This window comes from Siphateles boraxobius, unplaced genomic scaffold, assembly GCF_051911475.1.
Source record: "Siphateles boraxobius isolate OS27281-9 unplaced genomic scaffold, OSU_SipBor_1 48, whole genome shotgun sequence".
Lineage (NCBI taxonomy): Eukaryota > Metazoa > Chordata > Actinopteri > Cypriniformes > Leuciscidae > Siphateles > Siphateles boraxobius.
The window spans coordinates 2,990,416-3,016,062 of NW_027509119.1; the positions used below are offsets into that span (position 1 = coordinate 2,990,416).

The 25,647-nt window shown below is 36.2% G+C and overlaps 2 protein-coding genes across 3 annotated transcripts in view; one reads left to right on the forward strand and one right to left on the reverse strand.

Annotated features, from left to right (window-relative positions):
- Window positions 1-17,690, forward strand: kiaa0895l. The gene is made up of 7 exons (XM_077201596.1): window positions 1-197; window positions 4,547-5,309; window positions 10,634-10,777; window positions 10,866-10,998; window positions 13,298-13,603; window positions 15,005-15,102; window positions 15,198-17,690. Exons 2-7 carry the CDS (start codon window positions 4,584-4,586, stop codon window positions 15,357-15,359), a joined length of 1,569 nt encoding a protein of 522 aa, XP_077057711.1. The 5' UTR covers window positions 1-197; window positions 4,547-4,583; the 3' UTR covers window positions 15,360-17,690.
- csnk2a2a (casein kinase 2, alpha prime polypeptide a) overlaps window positions 4,762-25,647 on the reverse strand; it is a 27,129-nt gene continuing 6,243 nt past the window's right edge. The window contains exons 6-12 of one of the 2 annotated variants that reach the window (XM_077201598.1): window positions 25,527-25,610; window positions 25,312-25,422; window positions 24,595-24,696; window positions 24,408-24,508; window positions 22,622-22,770; window positions 20,480-20,567; window positions 4,762-4,874 (exon numbers count right to left, since the gene is read on the reverse strand). In XM_077201598.1, the coding sequence (XP_077057713.1) occupies window positions 20,494-20,567; window positions 22,622-22,770; window positions 24,408-24,508; window positions 24,595-24,696; window positions 25,312-25,422; window positions 25,527-25,610 (621 nt within the window). In that variant the 3' untranslated portion in view covers window positions 4,762-4,874; window positions 20,480-20,493. Of the gene's footprint in view, window positions 4,875-18,814; window positions 19,312-20,479; window positions 20,568-22,621; window positions 22,771-24,407; window positions 24,509-24,594; window positions 24,697-25,311; window positions 25,423-25,526; window positions 25,611-25,647 lie in introns of those variants that run through there. The other variant, XM_077201597.1, reaches the window with a different exon arrangement.

Genomic DNA, 25,647 nt, shown 5'->3' on the forward strand with positions numbered 1-25,647 from the left:
GAGTACGTCAATCAGATGCGCCAGCGCGTCATTTGCTGCAACGCAATCTCAGCCATCCCATCCCAAACTCCCAGTATTCCCGGCGTCCTGTACCGTTATTCCTCCATGTCTGAACTGAAGTTGAAGCGCTGATATTATGGGTGGAACTCCAACATGACCTGAAGTTTATTTATTTGCCTATAAAGAAGCGCTGCGCGGTATGTGTTGCGTCTTTTTATATAACGTTACTTATTTGTTTATAAAAAATGTCTCATTTGATGTGAATCGATAGTGTTATTGTCAGAGATGTTGATGTCATACACTGACAATGTTTTCTTTAAGCTTTAGCCTTCGATTTATTTATTTTAAAATGAGCCAGAAACAGGAATCTCTAAGGTTACTTTTATTATTGTTTTATTTCAATCATGCACTAAACGAGACCTTTTACAACACAGTATTTCTCAGATAATTTCCCTTTATAATGGAAACAGCGCTAATAATGGAATAAATGCACATCAGAATAAATGTAAAGAAAATCTTTCAGAATTTTAAAATGCATTCACATTATAATTTTTAAACTGAGGTTTAAAAAAAACTGCATGTACAATTATATAAAAATCAACCAAATGCTGTTTGCATACGGTGATCAGATTTCTGAAGTTTCTGATAAGCATTTGTTTTTATCTATGAGTTAAATAACAGGAAAATGGACAACACAATACAACTTTAACAAGTATTATTAATTATTGCACAATTATGATGCTAGTATTAATTAAATTAGTTTTAATACAGATCAGAGGTCACCAACAACACTATGAAAAATAGTAAACAGAACAAAATGTTTTATTTAACATTTAATTGTATTAAATATCTAATTGTATTTAACATCTCTCATAATTACAACTTAAAAAAAATGGGTTACAGTTTATTTTAGTGTCATTGTTACACGTTACTTATGGTAATAAATTATGCATAATTACATGCAAAACACACCCTAATCCTGACACTATAGTTAGTGCATGTAGTTCATTAAATTTACTCAAATGTACTTAAATGTATACTTAAGTGTAACCAAAAAATGTTTTAAATGCTATTTTATGTTTGTGCTTTTGGATATTGATCTTTGCTATAATTAGGTTTATTATTTTGCATTTTAGGCTCATTTTGAGCACAAAGTATGCGCTTTCTGAATATGTAATTGTTGCAAGTATAATTGTTTAGTTGATTATTTTGATTTATTATATTGGATTGTACTTTCCCCCACGTGATTTAATTAAGATGTGTAGCTGAAATCAAACTACTCAATTGATTGTCTCAATCTTTATCATTTTGACATTAATGAGTCCTGTTAGACAGCTGAGGCAGAACAGCCTAAAAAAAATACATTTCAAGTTTTTTTGTAATACTAAAAATAAACAGACCCGCATCAAGAATATCAAATATTCGGATTTATTTGTATAGCACTTTTCACAATACATATCGTTTCAAAGCGGCTTTACAGAAAATGCATGTGTCTACATTACAATTCAGAGTTTAGTGTCATCAGATGTGACTGTGTCCAAGTAATGTCCAGAAATGTAGAGTTACATTGAAGATAATACAAATCAAGAGTTTAGCTAACATCATTAAGGGGAGAGCGGGGCACAACCTAACATTAACCCCACATTAATTTCCCACATGTCTAGTACAATTATGTGGTTTTGTTTCATTAATACAGTGTAGACTTGTTTTACTTGATTTACCCTGAAAGAATGGAGGTAAAAAGTGACAACATGCCCCATAGGTGGACTACAGTGTAAAATGACCATATATCTGATCTAATCAAAAAAATATAAAAGACAAACTAAAGTATTTTCTCAATAAAAATACAATTAATAACTTTTTCATATAAAATAATGGCATTTTTTAATAATTAAAAATAAAGTCATTTTTACACACCACAAAACACAGCTATACAACATAGTTCAAAATCAAAACATAATAATATTTAATAATTTCTAAACATTGGCTCTCGGTCTTTATTCACCTTTTTCTCATGGTTTCTCATTAGAATTCATAAAAGTATAGAATATAATAGCGTAGTTTTAACAGGGGCTCATTGTAGCGCAGTGTGACAACATGCCCCGCCTGCACAACTGTGATTTAAACCCGGTGAGTGTCTTCTGCTTGTTAGATCAGCATTAAAGAACTGTTAAGTAAAATATATAAGATTAAAATAATATCAGATTTCTAATATCTAATTTTAAATGAACACAAAAAACAAAGATGAAATATGAACAAGTAAGAAATTTACTTTTGCTATGCTTTAAATAAATGTTAAGTGATATCTTCTAAGGATTTTTTAATTTGGCGCACGTTTTTCGCTATATAGGGTTGATATGGAAACTAGTAAATACACTAAGTTTCGTAATGCTGGCATGAGTGGAAGGTTTTAAAACGTGTGTGTTACAACTAGCCCGCATTAGTTTGTGCCCCGCTCTCGCTATTCATTTAGGCAGAAACAATAGAGCCTTTCACACATACAGTCTTTACTGGTAAGTTACTGGTAAGAGATCATGCGCGAACAAGACTATTTTAAAAATACTGGTAAATCGGTTCTGTCAGTTCACCAGTAAGGGAAGTTGTAACCTTTTGAACCACCTAAATTACCAGTATTTTGGTCTTTTAATACCAATACCTTGACTTTGATACTTTTTTCAATACCAATTTTATGAAATCCGGTTTTAACAAGATTACGTTACATATTACCTATAAAAAAAACTTTGGTTTTATTTTTTCAGTTTGTTGACTTTTATTACAGACTCAAAGACTCATGAAGGCCACTGAGGGGCTGAATATTGACATCGCGCTCAAGCGCACATTAAGCTAGCTGCAAAGCACAGGCAGAAGTAGACTTATGATTATGAATGGGTCGGGAAAAAATAGCATGTAGACATTTTAAATGTTTATTAATAAACTAGTGTTTTCTGAGTCAGTGCTGGCTGCAAAGATGAAGTTGACGATCTCCGCAGTGTAGTGAACATGTGCGCGCCTATAGAGACCTTTCATTTTGTTCACACAATCAGCGTATTTGTATTTGATTCGAAATTATTCCGAGCAAGTGCTTCACCAGATTAGACGTGTTGCTCGTCTTGGCAGCAATTATCTTGTCGCAAATATTGCATCGCGTGCTGTTGGCATCGAGCCTGGTGAAATGTAGCCATACTTTTGATCTTTTTCACATCTTTTCCATCTATGGGGGTAACTTGGCTTACACACTACAGCCTCACGTGTGAGCCACGTCTCTGGACATAACCGGCGTAAACTAGTGTTTTTCCTAATCATGCTGCATGCTCGTTAGCTCACTGACGTTGATGAAATTAACCCCTTAGGTATCGAAATACAAGGCATTTTTTTGATGGCATCGAGGCAATTCGGACGGTGCTTAAAAAGTATCGAACTCGATATCCAGCCCTACTCTTAACGGTAAAAAGTCAGAATGCCGTTGATTGTGTGAATGGCATATTTGTGTATTTACCGGTCATTTTATGGTAATTGCTGTGTGAAAGGGGCTAATGATCTCATTAAAGTTGTGATCATAATGATTACAATATATAGAAAATTTGGCAGTTGTGTATATTGGGCATGGGGCTTGTTCCTCTCTCTAAAAAATGCTGGGTTGTTTCAACTCATGCTTGGGTCAAATATGGATAAACGCTTTCATTTTTTTAACCCAATGGTTGGGTTTGTCCATATTTGACCCAAACATGGGTTGAAACAACCCAGTGTTTTTTTAGATTCCTGCCTTGATACTGTTGAATCAGGATGTGGAGGTATGTTTTTCTCTTCATTCTGGTCATTTTATGGTAATTGATGTGTTAAAGGGGCTAATGATCTTATTAACCTTGTGATCATAATGATAACCATTTATAGAAAATTTGGCAGTTGTGTATATTCGGGGTGGGGCTTGTCCCGCTCAATGTCTGCTCTCTAAAAAATGCTGGGTTGTTTGGGTTAAATATGGACAATTGAACAAGTTTCTCCATATTTGACCCAAACATGGGTTAAAACAACCCAGCTTTTTTTAGAGTGCAGACATTGAGTGGGATGCTGGTTTTCTTTCAACTCATGTTTGTGTCAAATATGGACAAAAGAGGCTTGTCCCGCTCAATGTCTGCTCTCTAAAATATGCTGGGTTGTTTTAACTCATGTTTGGGTCAAATATGGACAATTGGACAATTTTTAAACCCAATGGTTGTGTTTGTCCATATTTGACCTAACATGGGTTAAAAAAAAACAGCTTTTTTTTTTGAGTGCAGACATTGAGCAGGATGCTGGTTTCTTTCAACTCATGTTTGTGTCAAATATGGACAAAAGGGGCTTGTCCCGCTCAATGTCTGCTCTCTAAAATATGCTGGGTTGTTTTAACTCATGTTTTGGTAAAATATGGACAATTGGACAATTTTTAAACCCAATGGTTGTGTTTGTCCATATTTGACCCAAACATGGCTTAAAACAACCCAGCTTTTTTTAGATTGCAGCTTTGATGATGTTAAATCAGAAAATAGAGGTATGTTTTCTTCTTCAGGTGTGCAGCATTGCTGGACAGAGGCGTGGATGTAGCGATGGTGCTGGATCTGGGTGAGAACTGCATGGAGCAGGCTAATAGAGGAGGAGGGCTCGCAAACAATGTCTCAGAGATGTTAGAACCAGAGCCCAGCCCGGAGAAACCCAAACCAGTCCGAGCCAGGACCACCAGCGTCACCAAATCGACCCACAATGGGCCACATGCGCAGCCGTGTACCGCTTGGGACGTTGGCTCCCAGGTTCAGCGAAGGCTCCCAAAGACGGACGGTCGAAATAAAGGAGAAACTGGGGATCCTTCCAAGCAGCCACCGTGTCGAAGGCCTCTTAGTCTGGAAATAAAACCACAGCGAATTAGAGCAACCCAGCCAGTGAAGAAAGTGATTCAACCACCGTGGCGAAGCGGCGGCCCGTCTCCACCCACGCGAAGCCTGACAAGTCTTAGTTTAAGGCCGGGAAACTGGCTTCGACGGAGTGAGAGCACATGTACGGTGAGCTCCACGATGCCTTTGCGTTCTGGCAGGGGTCAAATGAGACCTGCGACCTCTTTGCCGCATATCGCCAGGGGTCTCGGACCCCTTCCTTCGCCTTCAACGCCTCGTGGGCCGTGCCTCCTCGTGGCTCTTCGTCCCACCAACCTGGAACAGGAGCGTCAGACCTTTTTTCAGTCTGACTATCAGTACGAGCCTCAGTTTGAGTATGCCCCTCCAGAGCCCATCAGTGTTTTGGAGAAGTACAGAGAGGGCTCTGGTCTCTTTCTGTCCCAGGTATATTTTATTTTATGTCTAAAGCTGCGTTTCCACCGAAATAACCCGGAACAATCCCCCAAAGCCCCCCCCCCCCCCAAAAAAAGTTATTAAAGACATCGGTAAAATAGTGCAAGTGACTACAGTGGCTCAATCTTAAGTTTATCAAGCGGCGAGAATACTTTATGTGCGCAAAAAAAAAAAAAAAACGACTTTATTTAAACAATTAATTTCCTTCTCTGTGGGCCTCGAGTCAGTTCACTAGTGTAACAGCGCTTCTGTTGTTGTACGTCACACGCATCACACACATGACCAGCGTCGACCAATAGTGAGCCTACGTGTGACGTGGCACTACGCAATTAGTTTAACTGACTAGAGACCCACAGAGAAGGAAATGAATAGTTTAAATAAAGTTGTTATTTTTGCGCACATAAAGTATTCTCGTCGCTTGATAAACTTAAGATTGAGCCACTGTAGTCACTTGGACTATTTTAACGATGTCTTTAATAACTTTTCGGGGAACAAGTTTCAATCCCTTAGAAGCCTATGGAGGAGTGATCCAGCTCTCAGATTTAATCAAAAATTTCTTAATTCATGTTCCGAAGATGAACGAAGGTCTTACGGGGTTGGAACAACATGAGGAAGAGTAAATACTGACAGAATTTACATTTTTGGGTGAACTATCCCTTTAATACAGGTGAAACTCGAAAAATTTGAATATCGTGTAATAATAATAATATTCAACTTAGAAGGTGAAACTAATATATTATTACATGCAAAGTGAAATATTCCAAGCCTTTATTTGTTATAATTTTGATGATTATGGCTGAGTTTATGAAAACCCCAAATTCAAAATCTCAGAAAATTAGAATATTACATGAAATCAATAAAAGAAAAGGATTTTAAATACTAGAATTGTCGGATCTCTGAAATGTATAATCATGCATATATGTATATAGTTACTAAATATATTAGTTTCACTTTTTAATTTGAATTACTGAAATACATGAACTTTTGCATGATATTCAAATTTTTCGAGTTTCACCTGTAAAGCTTGAACATCATCCTCGGTCGTATTTTTTAAACTTCATTGTTAATTCGAATAGCAAACAACTGTTACTGCACTACGCATCGCAACAGATGTGGTTAAAGGTCCCATATTGTATAACTTTCTGAAGTTTTATTTTAGGTTTTGATGTCCTTAAGAATACATGTTTGCGGTATAAGTACCAAAAACCATCTCAATATATTTTTACAGCTCCTTTCTCAGGAGCTCTGCCAAGAGCAGGTCGATTTTGGCCTGTCTACTTAATATTCATGAGCCTCTCTTCTGATTGGCCTGTTGTTTTCAAAATGATCCACCATTGGTGGGGGCGGGGACTGAAGGCGGGGACTGAGTAGTTCTGACATCACATTTATACGGAAGTCACAACGGCTCGTGAAAAGGCACAGCTACTTCATCCAGGCTGTGTGCATTTGTCTGTGGATCGACTGTTTTGAAACTTATATGGTAGTTTCAGAGACCCTAGACCTCTGTTATCATGAAAAAAGCCAGGAAATTTCAGTTTTGACAATATGAGACCTTTAAAATAAAATGCTGCGTGGAGTCAACAATCAAAATGCGGCAGTAACTCAACCAATCAGCATGTTCAGCGCTCAAGTCCAACCCCTGAAAGTCCCTGAACTTAAAGAAATTAAATAAATAAAGTACTACCTCGTGTGCAGGGACTTTCTGAGGGGGACATTTTTACCCAGAACTTCATTTAGACCCTGCGGTCGAAACACACCGAGTACCAGCTCAAAGTCTCTAGTTCCTAGGGAAAGTTCCTGCGGTGGAAACGCGGCTTAAATAACAAAAATGCAAAAAAGGTCTGCACTCTAAACATCTTTTATTATAGACAGCAGATAAAGTTAACAAACGTTTCAGCTCTTTGCCTTCATCAGTGTGACAGTGTCACTATTCTCAATGACTGTATAGAAAGCACGCTGCAGGTCTCTAGCTGATCGTGATCACGATTAAACAATCAAATAATTAGTCGTCAGACTTATTCAAGTCCAAACAGTGAATAATGATTACAAACAATGTTGGAACACTTACTCATCAGGAAAAAAAAGGTTAACATATGAACCCAAGTTTTAATAAGTCAAGTAAACAGTTTATAGACTCCAGTTTAATTTAATCTGGGACAGCAAATAAATAATGGGAACAATAACACATCAGGCAAGAAATGCCGTTCATAAACATAACTTTAATGAAAGATTTTTAGAGTGCAGACATTTTTTTAATTGATACATGTTGATTGATGTCTAAATAACACTAATTGGCTCTGTTCCAAAAACTAGTGAGCCGCCTTACTGTCAACTGCCAAAAAGTTAACCCCAAAATAGGTTGAAATTAACTCTTTTCTCATCAGCATTTGTGATAATTTTCACAAAAGTTTCATGGCCATATTTTGCTGTATGAATATCTGAACATGCATCAGAAGAACATGTCCTCTGCTTTTAAACAAAGCTTCATGCTTTCTTTTTTTTAATCAATATTTAAATGTAAGTTTCATGATAAAAAAAAAGCAACATTTTGAGCAAAAAGTTGAGAAAATCGCGTTTATGTCAAAGATGTGATTCAGGACGATGATCAAAACAGATGGAGTCGATCAACACCTAAAACTCATGTAGCTCGTCCTGGGTCAACATTTCATTCAGTAACATTAGGCAGTTTTGATCTATATGCTGTTTAAAGTTGATGATCGCATTATTTTACATGTTTCTGCTTTTTCTTCACCTGTGTTTTGATCAGGAGATTCTGTACTTGTTCAGAAGATGTAATAGCGCCCCCTATCGTATAACAATGAAAACACGGAAAGACGCAAAATTTCGTCAATGGCAGGGAAAAGGTTAAAATCACTCAGGAAATTACTACTGTAAAAGTAATATATAGGCAAACGTGAACTTTTATTTATAATCAAGAATAGCCAAAATGGACAAAAATATAGGCAAGAGTAAACGCAGCGTCAACATTTCTATGCGAGTAAGAAAAGGTGCAGAAAATAATACACACTCGGTTAAATAGCTTACAGTCAAACGAAATTGCCTTTGTCAAAAAAGTGTCAAAAAACTCTTTCTCTCTCAATTTTACGAACACACACATGCACACACATCCATATTTTTTTTTATAACATACATACCAACCACACTGACATCCATACCAACACACCCACACAATTATCGTTGCATAATTTATCCAATTGGCTCTATAATATGCCGAAGCAGGAAACAGGAATAAGGCGAGTATTTGCTTTATAGGCCAAACCTGAAAAAATGGCACCATCTGGTAAAAAATAGTAAAAATTTAATTTTGAAACCTTGCCAACAGAATGAAAGCCTCTTATCAAAGATTGCATCATTTTATAGTTAAATGGCCCTGGGATTAAAAATTGCAGTTTTAATGGGGAGATTTTTGTACCAAAGGTGCGGAGAGGAAATATTTTTTATTCCTAGTGCAAAATAGATTTTTTTAAAGGAAATGATGGTGTAATAGTAAAATTCCAATAAAAAATACACACCTGTGCCAAAATTTATAGTTAGCCTTAACAAAATGATAAAAAAAAAACTGACATAGAGAAAAATGTCCATAAGTATGTTATGATCTTATGGATTATTAAAGCTACACTGTGTAACTTTTTTAGTTTATTCTTAGCTAAAAACACTAAGTTCTTTCAAAAATATATGTGCTCATTAATGTATATTTACTTCGTTCAAGTAATAAAGTATTCTCGTGAGTGTATAATATGCCATTGAAAATACATACGGGTGGGGGGTTCTAATGTCGGTCGCCATGTTGCCCCTCGATCTTGAAAGTACATTAGCCAAAGAGGGACATACGGTTAATTCAAGCTTCACCTTTCACTCATGGATGAGGTCGAACTGGAAGCCATGCTAATCTTGGACTACATTGGCCACCGTAGGAGTTAAAACGAAATCGGAATTGAGAGGAACAGAAACTAATATTCACTGGATGGTCATATACCTTTTCAGTAAAAATCACACAGTGTAGCTTTAAGATTAATAATCAATATATTTTTTAAAACAAAGTTATAGAACTAGTTATTTCGGGGGGTTTTCTCTCTCCAGTAAACGAGCACTAGACGGCCAAAACCATGACTGAGTGCCACCAAGAGAAACACAGTCTGAAAGCACTGAAAGGAGGTAATCCATAATGATTACAGTGAATCGACAGGATTTTATCCTCTCTGTTTGGTGCGTTTATAATCACTCACTTTTAAGTTGCGATTCAGTCACCGTTCGAGTGATTTGTATGTGAGCGATAACACTCAGTCAAAATCCTTGAGTTTTGAAAGAAAGCGCTCTTCATGCAGTCAGTTTCAAAGATCTCTCTTAAGGGATTCAAAGTTTGTTTTCAGTTTCAGTTCCCACTCACCGGTCCAGTTTTAAAGTCCCCCTGTAGTCAAGAATTGTATTCCTTAAAACTCATCTCTGATTACCAAAATTACATATGTAAAAAAAATTTCCCTGAAAAAAAATTACTTCTTGCCTTAAAATAGCTTGAATGTAACTCGACACCCCTGCCTCATTTAGTATGCGCGGTGGTTCTATGAATATGCAAATGAGCCCCGCCTCCACTCACTCACTCAGCTCAGAGATCCACTCGTTGACGATCACAATCGTATCTTTGAGACTGTCTTTGTTTCACTGCAGTTTTAAGGAGAAAATACTCAGCAATGCTGTCGACTTATGAATTTACACATGGTTTGTCTTAAAGCATATTAAAAACACCACATAGACATATAAACAACATTAAAAACTTTAATTGATCACAGGGGGAACTTCAAAAGTTTCATAGTTCCCTTTCCTCTCTGTTTCGATTAGTTTTCTTCTATTCTCCACACATATTTCTGTCATTAATAGATTATACAGGTGAAACTCGAAAAATTAGAATATCGTGCAAAAGTTATAATTTGGATGATTATGGCTGACAGCTTATGAAAACCCCAAATTCAAAATCTCAGAAAATTTGAATATTACATGATAAAAAAAGAGGATGTTAAATACAGAAATGTCGGCCCTTTCATGCATATGTATAGAGTTACTAAATATATTAGTTTCACCTTTTAATTTAAATTACTGAAATACATGAACTGTTGCACGATATTCAAACTTTTTGAGTTTCACCTGTACATACAGTAGATTAGTATGCGTTTTTGCCCTTCTTCTAAGCGCAATTATGATGTATTAATATGTTGCTTATGTTGGCAGCTTGCTAGGTTTTGGAACGCAGCCATAATGCTGGTTAAGTCTTTAAACTATTGCCATTTGTCTTACCTCAGGCCATTGGGATTATGGAGTGTGTGTTGAGGAAGTATGACACCTATGAAAACTTTGAAGAGGTCACAGGAGGAAACTTGCTACCGAAGAGTCAAGTATGGGCCGCCACACGCAAGTACCTACAGAAGGAGGGTTGTGTCGGTGAGGTGTGTGGATATCATTTGAGAATAAGTGCTTGTGTATTAGCGTCCTGCCAAATAACAACGGAATAGTAATGTCAGATTCTGTCAACAGGTGGTTGTAAGTCTCTCCGATGAGCTTCTGTCCCAGGCGGTAATGATGGTGGAGAGTTGTCGACCAACACTAACTATTAACTTGTCCGGAGCACGCCAACACTGGCTTGAGGGCATGCTTAGACACGAGATTGGTATGAACTTTAACTTATACAGATTGTGAAAGAAATGTCCTAACCAGTTTTGACTGTGACAAACAACACAGTGAAATCTACTTGCTCAAAAATACTGATTGACATAATTCAGAGCTACAGTAATGGTGTATTTTTGTTGGCCAACACAGAAATTAGCATAATCTTGGTTCCCTTGACAAAATCCTAATTGGGTTTTTTCAACTGGATTCTGGTTTATTGCAACGGAAAACAAAAACCCTGTGAGCAACAAAAGGTTCCTACATGTTTTGTTGATCATTATAATCTTCACATACGAACACAACTTTATACATTTTGAAGCCTATAAACGAACTACCCCACGATCACATATCTTTAACTAGGGATGCTAACAATCAATCGGCGATTGATTCATAATTTAATTGATAAAATTTATCCATGGTTGATTAAGCAAGGTCATCATTAAAGGTCAAAACACGTACAGCAAACACACAAGGAAAAATTTAGAAAGAAAAATGTAAAAAATTTCATCATTAATGTTAATCAAACAACAAAAGAAAAAGAGAAAATCACTTAAAGGATTAGTTCACCTCAAAATAAAATTTCCTAATAATTTACTCACCCCAATGCCATCCAAGATATCCATGTCTTTCTTTCCTCAGTGGAAGAGAAAATAAGTTTTTTGAGGAAAATATTTCTGGATTTTTCTTCGAATAATGGACTTCAATGCTAACCAGCGTTTTGAAGTCCAAAACAATGCAGTTTCAAAGATCTTTGAAGTGCTTCAGCAGACTGTGCACGAAACAATGGGTCATTTTCAAAAAAAAAAAAAAAAAAAGTAAATATATATATATATATACTTTTTAACTACAATTGTTAGCTGATCTGCAACGCGCCGGGAACTACGTCATCACGTTGAAAGGTCACCGTGCGAAGGATGATCGTTTAAATTGTATTGTATGTTGAATGACTATGACATAGTCTTTGTGTCATATTATTGTTTAAAATGGTCCTTACGTGTGCGTATCCTGGGTGTTTAAATCTTTTAAAACCTAAACGTTTTTTTTTTCCGAGCGTGACCTTTCAACGTGATGGCGTAGTTCCCGGCGTGTTGCAGATCAGCTCAATCTGAACAATTGTAGTTGCAAAGTATATATTATTTTTTTTTTTTTTGAAAATGACCCATCGTTTCGCTAGATAAGACTCTCCTCCTCAGCTGCGATCGTGCACAGTCTGCTGAAGCACTTCAAAGACCTAGAAGATTTAGACTTCACAATGTTGGCTACCAATGAAGTCCATTATTCGAAGAAAAATCCAGAAATGTTTTCCTCAAAAAACTTAATTTCTCTTCCACTGAGGAAAGAAAGACATGGATATCTTGGATGGCATTGGGGTGAGTAAATTATTAGGAAATCTTCATTTTGAGGTGAACTAATCCTTTAATGCTCTTGACTCAATAAATTTAACAGCTTTAATAAAAATTATGAATCTACATGAAATGTATGCAAATAAATATGTCTGCTTGAAAGATTGAACAATGTTGTATGCAAGTTATAAAGAATGCATATATCATTAATTACAAATTTTAATTTTTGCATGTCTTTATTGCATGTTCCTCATCATTCATATTAACAGGTTAATAGATGTTTTCTCCCGGAGTATATAAGAAGTTTGCATTACAATTTAACCAAACCCATTCGATTTTAGTCGACTAAAACTAGACTAAAACTAAATCAAAATTTGCTGTCCAAATTAACACTACTTCTGCTGATGGAACCAGAAGTGCTAAAACAACTCATTTCCATGTTTTGACCAACAAAGATACTCCATACCTGCAGCAATCTATAGTATATGAAATATCAGTTCTAATCTGAAATTGAGATGTATTCATCATCTGAAAACTGAATAAATAAGCTTTCCATTGATGTATGGTTTGTTAGGATAGGACAATATTTGGTCGAGATACAACTATTTGAAAATCTGGAATCTGATGGTGCAAAAAAATCGAAACTTTGAGAAAATCGCCTTTAATGTTGTCCATTTATGTTCACGATTATGCTGCATTCCCTCACAAAAATAATTTTTTAATACATTTACGGTAGGAAATGTACAAAATATCTTCATGGAACATGATCTTTACTTAATAACCTAATGATTTTTGGCATAAAAGAAAAATCGATAATTTGGACCCATACAATGCATTGTTGGCTATTGCCACAAATATACCCGTGCGAGTTACGACTGGTTTTGTGATCCCGGGTCACATATAGTCTTTTGTCTTCAAAACCTGCCCTTCCAGCAATTGTATGACTTTCCCTCGCAGGCACACATTACTTGCGGGGTGTGAATAACAGCATGCAGCCGTGGGCCACTTCTGTCGGGAGAAAGCAGTTCGGGCTGAAACCAGCGAATCCCACCGAGGAGGGTCTGGCCAGTCTCCACAGCGTGTTGCTACGGAAACAGCCCTTCCTGTGGCGAGCCGCTCTGCTGTACTATACTGTACATCACGCCACAAGCATGAGCTTCAGCCAACTATTCAGCCACATCGCTTGCTTCGTCCAAGATCCCGCTGTGCGCTGGGAATACTGCCTGCGCGCCAAACGAGGACAGACGGATACCTCAAAACCAGGTGAGATCATCGCTAACAATAGAACTGAGGACAAATATGTGAAATGCAAGAATATTGCACTTGAGAAAGCAAACATTATGATCTAATATTTGAGCTTTTTATTACTATTCTGAGTCTGTCTGTCCGTCCATCCATCCATCCATCCATCCGTCTATCTAACTATCTATAGGTCTGTCTATCTATAAGTCTATGTTCTTTAGATCTGTCTATCTATCTATCTATCTATCTATCTATATATATTGTTCTGTCTATCTACAGGTCTGTCTTTCTGTCTATCTATATGTTTGTCTATCTATCTATATATCTATCTATCTATTGTTCTGTCTATCTACAGGTCTGTCTTTCTATCTATATGTTTGTCTGTCTATCCATCTATTTGTCTATCTATCTATCTGTTTGTCTATCTATCTATCTATCTATCTGTCTATATGTTTGTCTATCTATCTATCTGTTTGTCTGTCTGTCTATCTATCTATCTATCTATCTATCTATCTATCTATCTATCTATCTATCTGTTTGTCTGTCTATCTATCTATATGTTTGTCTATCTATCTGTTTGTCTATCTATCTATCTATCTATCTGTCTATATGTTTGTCTATCTATCTATCTGTTTGTCTGTCTGTCTATCTATCTATCTATCTATCTATCTATCTATCTATCTATCTATCTATCTATCTATCTATCTGTTTGTCTGTCTATCTATCTATATGTTTGTCTATCTATCTGTTTGTCTATCTATCTGTTTGTTTGTCTATCTATCTATCTATCTATCTATCTATCTATCTATCTATCTATCTATCTATTTGTTTATCTATCTATATGTTTGTCTGCCTATCTATCTATCTATCTATCTATCTATCTATCTATCTATGTTTGTTTATCTATCTATCTATCTATCTATCTATCTATCTATCTATCTATCTATCTATCTATATGTTTGTCTATCTATCTGTTTGTTTGTCTATCTATCTATCTATCTATCTATCTATCTATCTATTTGTTTATCTATCTATATGTTTGTCTGCCTATCTATCTATCTATCTATCTATCTATCTATCTATCTATCTATCTATCTATCTATCTATCTATGTTTGTTTATCTATCTATCTATCTATCTATCTATCTTTGTCTATCTATCTATCTATCTGTCCATTTGTCTATCTATCTATCTATCTATCTATCTATCTATCTATCTATCTATCTATCTATCTATCTCATAAATCATCTATTTATCTCTTAGCATCGTGCTGCAACATGATAAAAATATGGTAGCAATGTAATAAACCATGCTAGAAACATTTTAGGAAAAACATGCAATTTTCTTGCAAACTTTACTCTCTGGTTTCATATTGCCTCTCTATATTTGTGACTAATATGTTTTTGCATATGTGTGTGTACAGGCTGCTTTAGTAAAGATCAGGTCTACCTTGATGGAATTTTAAGGATTTTACGCCACAGGAGGAACATTGATTTTAAGATATTAACCGCCCTTGGAAAGGCAGGTCCTATAAATGCTAACTATTTTAATGCAATATTCCAACTATCCCTTTAAGAATGTTTCTACATATCACTTTCTGTAATTCCTGTTTTTAGGTTTCCTATGAAGATGTGGAGAGACTTCGGCATTTGGCCGTTCTAAAGAGAACCAGGATTCCTCACTTCATGCAGGATGAAGAGCGTTATCTTCAACATCTCGACCACATCGTCACAGTGAATGAACTGAGTGACGCTGAGCTTCAAGAGCTCATTCCATGAAGATCTGGATCAACATTTGCAAACCACCAAACCAGTTTCAGTCAAAAAAAAGTGTCTGCAAAACTGATTTTTAAATCATACGATTGATATAATCTTGGATGGTTTATCATGAAAACGTAATTCATGATGATCATCCATAAAAATGTAAAAAGTATTACATACAGCATGGTTGTGTCCAATGATTGATGTAGTAATTTACTACATCAAGTGCCATATTACTCAGCAAGTCTGTTTACAAACACAATGATTGTCTGTTTTGTAAAAACAACATGAATCTCAGGCATGAAAGACATTTGGATTCTTGCAAACCGAAGGTATGTCCGGAATAGCATACTACCATACTCACTATTTTTGTAGTATACTGTGCACTTGGACCTGCATGATTCTGGATAAATTGATATTCGCAATTTTTTGTTTAAAAAAGAGATTACGATTCTCCCACGATTCTGAATAGACAACAAACAAAAAATTACACAATTTACTAGAATGCCGTAAATAATAAATTATAAAATTAAATAAATAAAACATTTTAATCTGGTTGAGTGAATGATTCAATGATTCACTCACTTGTTTCATTACTGGATGATTCAGTGCTTTTGAACGAATCTCTTGAATGAATGATTCAATGACAAACGCATTATTTAACAGTCACTTGTCGCCACCTACTGGTGTAACGATGTAATGATACAATCTTTATTTGAAGCATCAAGTTACTGATTTTGATCGCTACCATCGGCATCCGTGCTTATATCCGACATTTAAACGGATACATTTATCCCAGTACCTCTGTGATAATTTTAATTGTAAGACAGAAATAATGATACTGTGTGGTTAAGAAATGATGGTTGTCAAAGATTTAATAGACATAGCCGAATCAGGTGTTTGAATCGAGATCTTATAACGATGAATCGTGCAGCTCTACTGTGCACAGTATGCACATTTTCTGAATGCATGGGATACTGTACATGAAGGATGTAGTACTTTATGCTAAAATGTGCAGTATACAGTCAGTACTGTAATGCAATGTGCTGGACTTGACCCGGTTCTCACTGTTATGACTGAACTGTCACTTCTTTCTTGATTCATTAGTTGATCAGACTGAACAAAATAGTATAATGCAACTGCAAAAAGTCCTTATTATTTCAACGGGATGTTATGTGCCGATTTAAACATACAATGTAGAGATCATTGTACGCAACACCTATTGCATAGCATACTGTTTTAATATACTACATGGTATGCAGCACACTAGTATTCCACTCTGAACACCGTGAGAAGCTGAAAGATGGTCATGTAGCATTTTAATTGCAATCATAATGTAATGGGCACATTCTATCATGCTAGCTAGTATTTATATTACACACAAGGTAGAACTATATCAGCACTTAATCAAATAATCCACCCTGACAGTATTTATATAGGAATTCACACGTGAACCTATGAGCACTTCATTAAGGTTCTTCTATTTAGTGTCTCTATTATTTATGTATTTATTATTTGCTTACTTGTATTCACGTTAAGCACTGAATGTCTGTGGTATTAGCTTTATATGCAGTAGCAAATGCATTTTTTTTTCAACTCAGTAGGCCTATAGACCTTATACGCCAGAAAAACAAGATGTTTTTAATTTTGTCTTTGAACTTCCATTTTTGTGGAAATATTTGAATGGCATCGCTGTTGAGGAGTAATTAGCTGGTGAAGTGGATTTACTTATTGTAGAGTTAAGGAAAGTTATCATGGGTATTGTAATGTTTGAAGCAGATGTCACAAATGATTGATTTTAAAAACGAGCCGTTCATTCATAAATGTGTAAGATCTTACCTTCACGCTGTGGAATTACAAACTGGATGACAATGAGCGCAGCGCTGAAAAGGGGCGGAGCTTCATAAGGACACCAGTTCCACAATCTCTTATGAATAAAAAAATGGCCTCCTTTGTCACTTTTTTATTTCTAATCAGGGCTTATGAAGTGCTACTATTGTATCTACAGATAATCCGTGTTCTTCTGAGACCACCCTTGGTGTTCTTTATTACCCATGCTAATGTGACGTGACCCCTTCGTAGTAACCTCAGCCTTTCGTACCTGTGTAAAGCAGTCCAGCTGGCCAGCTTCCTCACTGTGCATGTTAAGATTGCGATGGACTCAGGAAGAATAATTGGAGGTCATGTGGATGTGCCTTATTTGGGTTCAAAACTCATGTGTCGTGTCATGTTATATGCTTGAAATTACATATCCATTTGTATTTATTATCATTGTCAGTACTGCACGAATATTGCACATTTCACAATAAGTTGCTGTTATCTTATTAAAATTATACACTGAAGACCCTAGAATCATAGTCTGAGTGCTGAATTTTTAATTACAACATATTCAATTTTCACAATATTAAAGATATGCCCTTTTACAAAGCCGTGATTTTGTTTCTGGGCTCTACTGGAATAGGCATTCATGCTTGAATGTTCAAAAAAACTAATTTTTTTTCATATATTTGACATTGTTGCAGCTCTTCCCAGTAATGCGAAGTCTCCCGTACAACGACGAAACTTGCTGCTGAACTATCATCGTACGACGCATCATTGAAGAAATCAACTCGATAGTGACGACTGTTTCCCGGCAAATATGTCATTCAACCACGTTATTGATGTCACGCAGGTGGTGGAGTAATTTAAGTCCCCCTTTAGTCAATTTTATCTCTTAAATCTCATCTTTGATCACCAAAATTTTGATTTTTGCTTTGAAAAAAAAAATTTCTTCATGCCCTTAAATAGCTTGAATGTAACTCGACACCCTTGCCTCATTTAGTATACACGGTTCTATGAATATGCAAATGAGCTCCGCCTCCACTCACTCACTCAGCACAGAGATCCACTCGTTGACGATCACACGTTGATCTGATTGGTTACAAGGTAGTTTGTGACGTCAGAAAAACCAGCGATTTCAAACCGTGTTTTTGAGATTGTCTTTAGCTTTAAGACAAACCATGTGCAAATTCATTAAAAACACCACATAGACATAAACATTAAAAACTTGATTTAAACAACAGGGGGACTAGAATCCATTTGAGATCGAATTAATGGCAGATTTTTGCAAAAAATTACAGACATGGCATCTGAGGATTATTTCTCCCTTTTTTTTAAAAACTTTATTTCCAGATTCAATCATATGCTCGTACTAGAGCAAAAACGCATTCTTCAAAAACGGTGCTTTAAATCTCGACAAACTAAAATGTATTCAAAAATAATAATATATATATATATATATATATATATATATATATATATATATATATGTAAATATGGTGGCGTTCTATTTGGTAGTGACGTATTTGGCATCTATGAATAGATGCGTTTCAGGGAGTTCAGAAACAGTGACACTGACATAGAGAATAACTGCCTTTCACGTAATCATTCACAGCTGAGTTATGATGGTGGGTAAAAAAAACAGGTCAGACCGATTAAAAACAGTTTCATTTAATATATCTTATTTTCAATAAATTGCAGTAAAGCCTCCATACCCGACAATACTATAGTTTATAATCTGAGCTCATATCAGCAGGGCAAGTCATTGAACAACACAATCTTCCAGAACATAATGCAACCAGGATCGGGAGCCCTCATCAATCATCTACAGCCTGAGAATCATGGGGAAAGAGCAGGCATTCTTTCCCTCTCATAATATTATAGCTTAATTCAGTGTTGTTCCAAAAATGAAATGGAGATGTTCAACTCAAAGGAGGGAAAATTGTGGGGGGGGGGACACACCAGTTTGGTACCTAGATAACGATGGCAAGCAGCACTAATACAAAGTGAATGTAAGCGAAGGACTACAGCCCATTGTGTTCATTCTGTACAAGTCTTGTGTTGCTTAATAACTTCTTGCTCCAGTGAACTGAAGCTTCACACCTGAAAGGCAGCATGTCTCTGCACGACATGTTGAGGTAAAAAGGTTTTCCTAGAAGAAAGATGCTAAATTAATGAATGATATCAGTAAAAAAACAAAACATTTTAGAGAAGTCAAAAATACAGTGTACTGGATGTAGGGGTGTGCGATATTTATGGTGTACGATAATATCGTGTTGTTTTAATGATGAGCGATCTGACATTATCGACACTGCATGATTTAGTCTATTAAAATGCATTTATAATGCCCTCAATATTCAAGATAAGGGGGCACAAATACCTCTGTATGTCTTTTATATATCATTTAATGTAGTTAATCAATATCACACGAAAAGTGATTTTTTTTCTCCAAATATCAGCATCCTTGATATTGGTTTTATACAACATTTCAATAACCAATAATTTAATATTAAGCGACTTACATTTTAGACATCACATTGCTTGTTTTTTTGTCTTCATTTTGCCAACGAAAATAGTTCTAAACAAAACAGGACTGATTTGCATCTCTGAGCATCACACGGCTGTTTCATTACTGAATGAACGAATCGTTTGAATGAATGATTCAATGACTCACTCATTATGACAGTACAATGCTTCGTTCCAGAAGGAATCAGTAGCTTGAATGAATCTCATTGCCACCTACTGGCAGTTTAAATTTAACATTTAAAGTACATTTCAAAATGTCAATATTCAACGTTTAAAATGTTTAAAACCATTATTCATGAATTTATAACAGCAGGTTAAATGAATGAATGTCACTCTGATCTGTATTAAGCGGTGTGTAAAGAGATCTAAATGCCCCTTCAGATGCAGTGTCTGTGTTTCCTCTGCACTGCAAAGATGAATTTTGTTGATACTAATTTTATTTGATTGGTAAAAGCCCTATGTTATCTTATTATTCTAATTTAATTTATTGATTAAACGTAAGAATTTTACACAAAAGATGGCTTTATGAAGGTAAAAATCAATTTAAACCTATTGGAAAACATGATTTTTGTCACTGCTATGAACTGACCACAACACAGAATATGAAGAATATCACAAACTTTAGGTGTCAGATTTCCACAGCAGTCCTAAACCTGCCAAGGTACCAACACAAACACACTCAGCAAAATATCGTCCAGTTATCGTTATTAAGAAAATCACAGAATATTTCGAGATATCATTTTGCCTAAATATTGCACACCCCTAACTGGATGTTACATCATTCTTAATCTTACCTGCTTTTAGCCCATCATGTTGTGGTCGAGCTGCTTATTGCCAGAGCGCCCTCTGAGTTTGACAGAGGCTGTCCCTTCAGCACAGGATCTATAGAAGAATGCCAACATCTTTAGGAGACTAGAAGGAGGAAACTAGGGATATATAGGTGATATACAGGCGTTGGACAATGAAACTGAATCACTGGTCAATATAGTGTTGGAGGTTTCATGCCTATATATATGTGCCAATCTTCACTGATTTTACATTCCATCATGGCTGTGCATACAACACTGCCATCCACACAAAATAGAGTTCAAAAGAGGATAAAAGTTTTGGGTTGCAATTAGGGCTGGGATAAACGATTATTTTTTAAACGATTAATCTAGCAATTATTTTTTTCCATGCATCGATTAATCTAACGATTGATTTTTCCAGTCCGATTCCAAAATAAAAGACTATACAAGTGCAAAGTAATGCATTCGTACTCAGAGGTAGCATTCAATAAAATCTTGAAGCCTTGAAAACACATAGGCCTAGCTTACTGAAAAAAAGTGCAATCTGTCACGACACATAAAAGAACCACAAAATAGTAGGCCTATTTATGGTTTAATTTTCTTTGACTGACCAAATTTGAAAGTTGAGACTTAATTAAATGTTCCTTCTTGGTCCTGTCTATCAGCGCGTTGTCAGTGTCCTCTGTGTATTTTCCACGACATTAATAGCTATACGCGCATACTTGCAGCAGTCTCCAACGCGCTTAGAGCTCATGTAAATTGCACGTATAAAATGAACAACCTCGATCCATCAGGAAACGCCACATAGGTCGCTGCATTTCACTGCGCTTCGTGACATTTTTTTCTTTTTGCGCGAAGAAGCCGTTTGCCGGAGATGTGTTAAAAGACTGCTCTTACGAGGACATTGGACAAAACGGACAGTTTGGCATAATTTGTGTGTTTTATTGTTGGTTCAAGCCCGAAAGAGAACTCGATACTGACGCACATTTTTATGTGAGTTGTGTGTGTACTTTAGAGGAACGAGTGCGTGCCCCTTGCACTTCTGATAGTCTGAGGAGCCACTCGTGTTGCTACTACTATCCGGCGCCGCCATCTTTGTTTTGGGTCTGACGAATCGGCGCGCATATTTTGCGTCGACGTATTGTCCCAACCCTAGTTGCAATATCATGGCCTTCCCTATTTTGCTTGTTGGTTGTGTCAATGACAAGGATTACTGAACCATTCAGGAGAACCATGTGCACCCAAACATTGTACCCTGAAGGGAGTGTCGTGTATCAGCATGATAATGCACCAATACACAGCAAGACTTGTGACAGAATGGTTTGATGAACATAAAAAGTGTTCACATGGCCTGCACAGTCACCAGATCAGAATATTACTGAGCCGCTTTGGGGTACTTTGGAGGAGCGAGTCAGAAAACTTTCCTCCATCAGCATTACGTAATGACTTGGCTGCTGTTCTGGAAGAAGAACGGCTCAAAATCCCTCTGGCCACAGTGAAGGACTTGTATCTATCAGTCCCACAATGAAATGATGCTGTAAAATAGGCCCTACAAAATACTAATAAATCATTGTGGTTTTACTTTCATTGTCCAACCCTTATATGATGGTGGCATGTTAAAAAATGCTCTCAATATGATTAATATGACTAATGAATGCAGGAAAAAATATTATAAAAAAAAAAAAGTGGCTGTTTGGATTTAGATCATTCTTTAGTCTGTAAATGGATCATTATTGCAGTGATTATTATGTTTCTATATGTTTGTATCAGTTCTTCTAACCCTAATTGATGGAGTGTGTAGCTTTTAATTTCTTAAACAACAATGTATGAAGAACATCGTGACCATATTCCATGATGATAATGTCCAGATTGATCAGGCTCAAACTGTGAACGAATGGTTGGGAGGAGCGTGAAGAGTCATTTTCACACATGAATCGGCTCCTTAAATTCATTGAAAGTCTTTGGGATGTTCTGGAGGAGACTTTACAGAGTGCATTGGAAATATAAGATCTTGAACAAACATTGATGCACCTCATGATGGAAATAACATCACAACATTTATTTTCATTAAGAGATGCATCTATATCTATATACATATATTAACTTGAGAAATGAATAAATCACAGTAAAGAAAGAAAGTTGGCTCACAAAAGTAGGGGTGCTCCATGGCTTCTTGGGCAGTCAGTCTCTGTTGATGATCGTAACGCAGGAGTTTATCCAGCAAATCCAGAGCTTCCGGGCTCACCAAGTGCTGATTCTCTGGCTGAACAAAGTTCTCCCAGCGCTTGCGTGTCTGCCTGAAAATGTAGGCGATTACAAAATTAAAAAAGACTAGCGATTAAAAGTCAATATAGAAAACATATAGCTGTATATGTCTATATTAATCTGCTATTGTTGTTGGCATCTGAAAATATTCAGCCGAATAAATGCATGGATGGGCAAAATCACGGACCAAAACGGTGATGCTTCGACAGTGTACACGTCAAAACATGGATAAGCTACAACATTTAACCATGTCAGCTCTTGTGGACTCCAGGGCACAGTTTCCTCATTTATAATCAGTCTTCATTTTAATGAACCAAGATCTTTTAGTCAATGCGGTTTTCTATAAAGCTCGTTTCCGCCACAGAATAAAACATTTTAGATAAGATAATTATCAGAATTGTGAGATATAAACTCAGAATTGCGAGATATAAACTCACAATTGCGAGAAAAAGACATACTTGTGAGTTGACATCTTTGCTCAGAATTGTGAGGTATAAATTCAATTGTGAGTTATAAAGTCCAATTCTAAGGAAAAAAGAGACTACTTTTTCCCTCAGAATTGAGAGTTTATATCTCACATTTCTGACTTTATAACTAGGCTTGGGAATCGAAAATCAATTCCAATTCTGGAATCGAATACTTGAGGTCAGGAATCGGATACTTTTTATAAAATAAAAATTTAGATTCCTCTCATTGATTCCTTTGTGAGCATTTCAATATGACCAAGTAATTTGACTCTCGCGCTGTTTTCAGAGCCACGCACAGTATATTGGATCCGTGCAGCTCTTAAAGTGACAGCAGCCTAATATTCCTGCTGCCGTCTCTATAACAACACTAATCAATCAACAAAAGACAAAGAGAAAATTCACTCATTCTTGACTGAATAATTTCTGTAACTAATGTATAAATTATTTATAAAGTGCAGTGCTGTTTTACATTTGATTACAGTTTCTGTACCAGAATACCTGAAAATCTCTCAATCATATCTTTGTTCAGCTGTATCTATTTGTTGCGATTGCTAATTTTTTGTATGTTCTTTTTTAATTACTCAGTGTTCATTGTCTTTAATGCCTTACATTTAGTTAGGATGGTTGTTTTTCTATGGTATTTTTTAAACCACAGGCAAACGTTTCTTGCGTAAGTGTTCTTTAGCCTGTTGATTTTAATTCATGATATTCAGCTACAATTAAATGTTTTGCAATAAGACTAAATGTGAATGATATCTAAAGTTTTTTTTCGTATTATTGGAATCGAAAAAAGGGGTACCGGAATTGATAAGCAGAATCGAAATAGGAATCAGAATCGTTAAAATTCAAACGATACCCAACCCTATTTATAACATGCAATTGCGACCTTATATCACGCAATTCTGAGATAAAAATTCAGAATTGCAAGATAAAGAGTCACAATTACCTTTTTTGTAGCAGAAAAGAGCTTCCATAGTTTTCAGCTAATGAGTGAACAAAAGTTCATAAACATTATTTGTAGCTCACTTAATCAAAATCTAGAGTGGATTTTGCAAGCAAAAGAAGATTGTTTATAATATCAGCCACCAGACTGATTACTGATCATAACAGCTAAATTAGTGTTTATCACAGAAATCTAAATTTCTACATGTGCATCACCAACTCCTCAAAATGTGGCCAATCTAGATAACCAACAGACTTACTGGCCAAGCAGATCTTTGAAGCGCGTGTCCAGCTCGATGCGATACTTGTTCAGGTAGCTGAATAGCTCTTCTGTCCCGAGAACCTTGGCAATTCTGACCAACTGCAGCAAAGATTCTTCTGTTAGCATATTGTATATTTTAAGACTACATACTGGAACAGTTTTCATAGAAGAATGACAAGTTATACCTGGTCATAGTTGTCTTGACCATGGAAAAATGGCTCTTTCTGGAAGATCATACTGGCTAACATACAGCCCAAGCTCCACATGTCCAGACTGTAGTCATACATCTGCAAATCATTTAGGAGATTTAACTGCAATGTCTGATGGTAATGTGGGAATATATTGCATGTTGCACTTTCTCCCATTCATAGTATGAGTCAGTATAATATGAGTGCACAATCTTTGTAATTCTTAAAGTCCCCCTGTAGTGAAAATCAGGTTTTTAAATGGTGTTTATATGTCTATATGTTTTTTTTTTTTATATGCTTTGAGACAAATCATGTGTAAATTCATAAGTAAACGCCATTGCTGAGTATTTTCTGCTTAAAACTGCAGTGAAACAAAGACAGTCTCAAAAACACGGTTTGAAATCACTGGTGTTTCTGATGTCACAAACTACCTTGTAACCAATCAGATCAACATGTGATCGTCAACGAGTGGATCTCTGAGCTGAGTGAGTGAGTGGAGGCGGGGCTCATTTGCATATTTATAGAATCACAATACTAAATGAGGCAAGGGTGTCGAGTTACATTCAAGCTATTTTAAGGCATGACGATTTTTTTCAAGGAAAAAATTTTTAAATATGTAATTTTGGTGATTAAAGATGAGTTTTAAAGGATATAATTATTGACTACAGGGGGGCTTTAAGTCTTTGATATTACATCGCGAAACACACAACATACCTGATAGTCAACAAGCAGCTCTGGTCCCTTATATGATCTCGAGGCGACCCTAACGTTGTAATCCTGTGCAGGGTGGTAGAACTCAGCAAGACCCCAATCTATAAGCCGCAACTACACCACGTACAAATAAAAAGACACAAACAAACTTACATCAGGTCACCAACACTGATCAACACATTCAAAAGCAAATCCACAATGCTGGTATCTGACTTCACCTTTCTCATTTGGTGGTCTATCATGACATTGTGAGGTTTGACATCCCGATGCATGATGCCCATGCTGTGAGAGTAGTCCAGTGCCTGCAAAGAGACAAAGCACACGCTTAACACACTCTCC

What these genes read in the sequence shown, in the direction of transcription:
- kiaa0895l (XM_077201596.1), top strand. Translation starts at nt 4,584, where the DNA reads ATGGTGCTGGATCTGGGTGAGAACTGCATGGAGCAGGCTAATAGAGGA. An exon ending in AGGAGGGTTGTGTCGGTGAG is followed by an intron (nt 10,778 to 10,865) that starts GTGTGTGGATAT and finishes TTCTGTCAACAG; the next exon opens with GTGGTTGTAAGTCTCTCCGA. An exon ending in CATGCTTAGACACGAGATTG is followed by an intron (nt 10,999 to 13,297) that starts GTATGAACTTTA and finishes TTTCCCTCGCAG; the next exon opens with GCACACATTACTTGCGGGGT.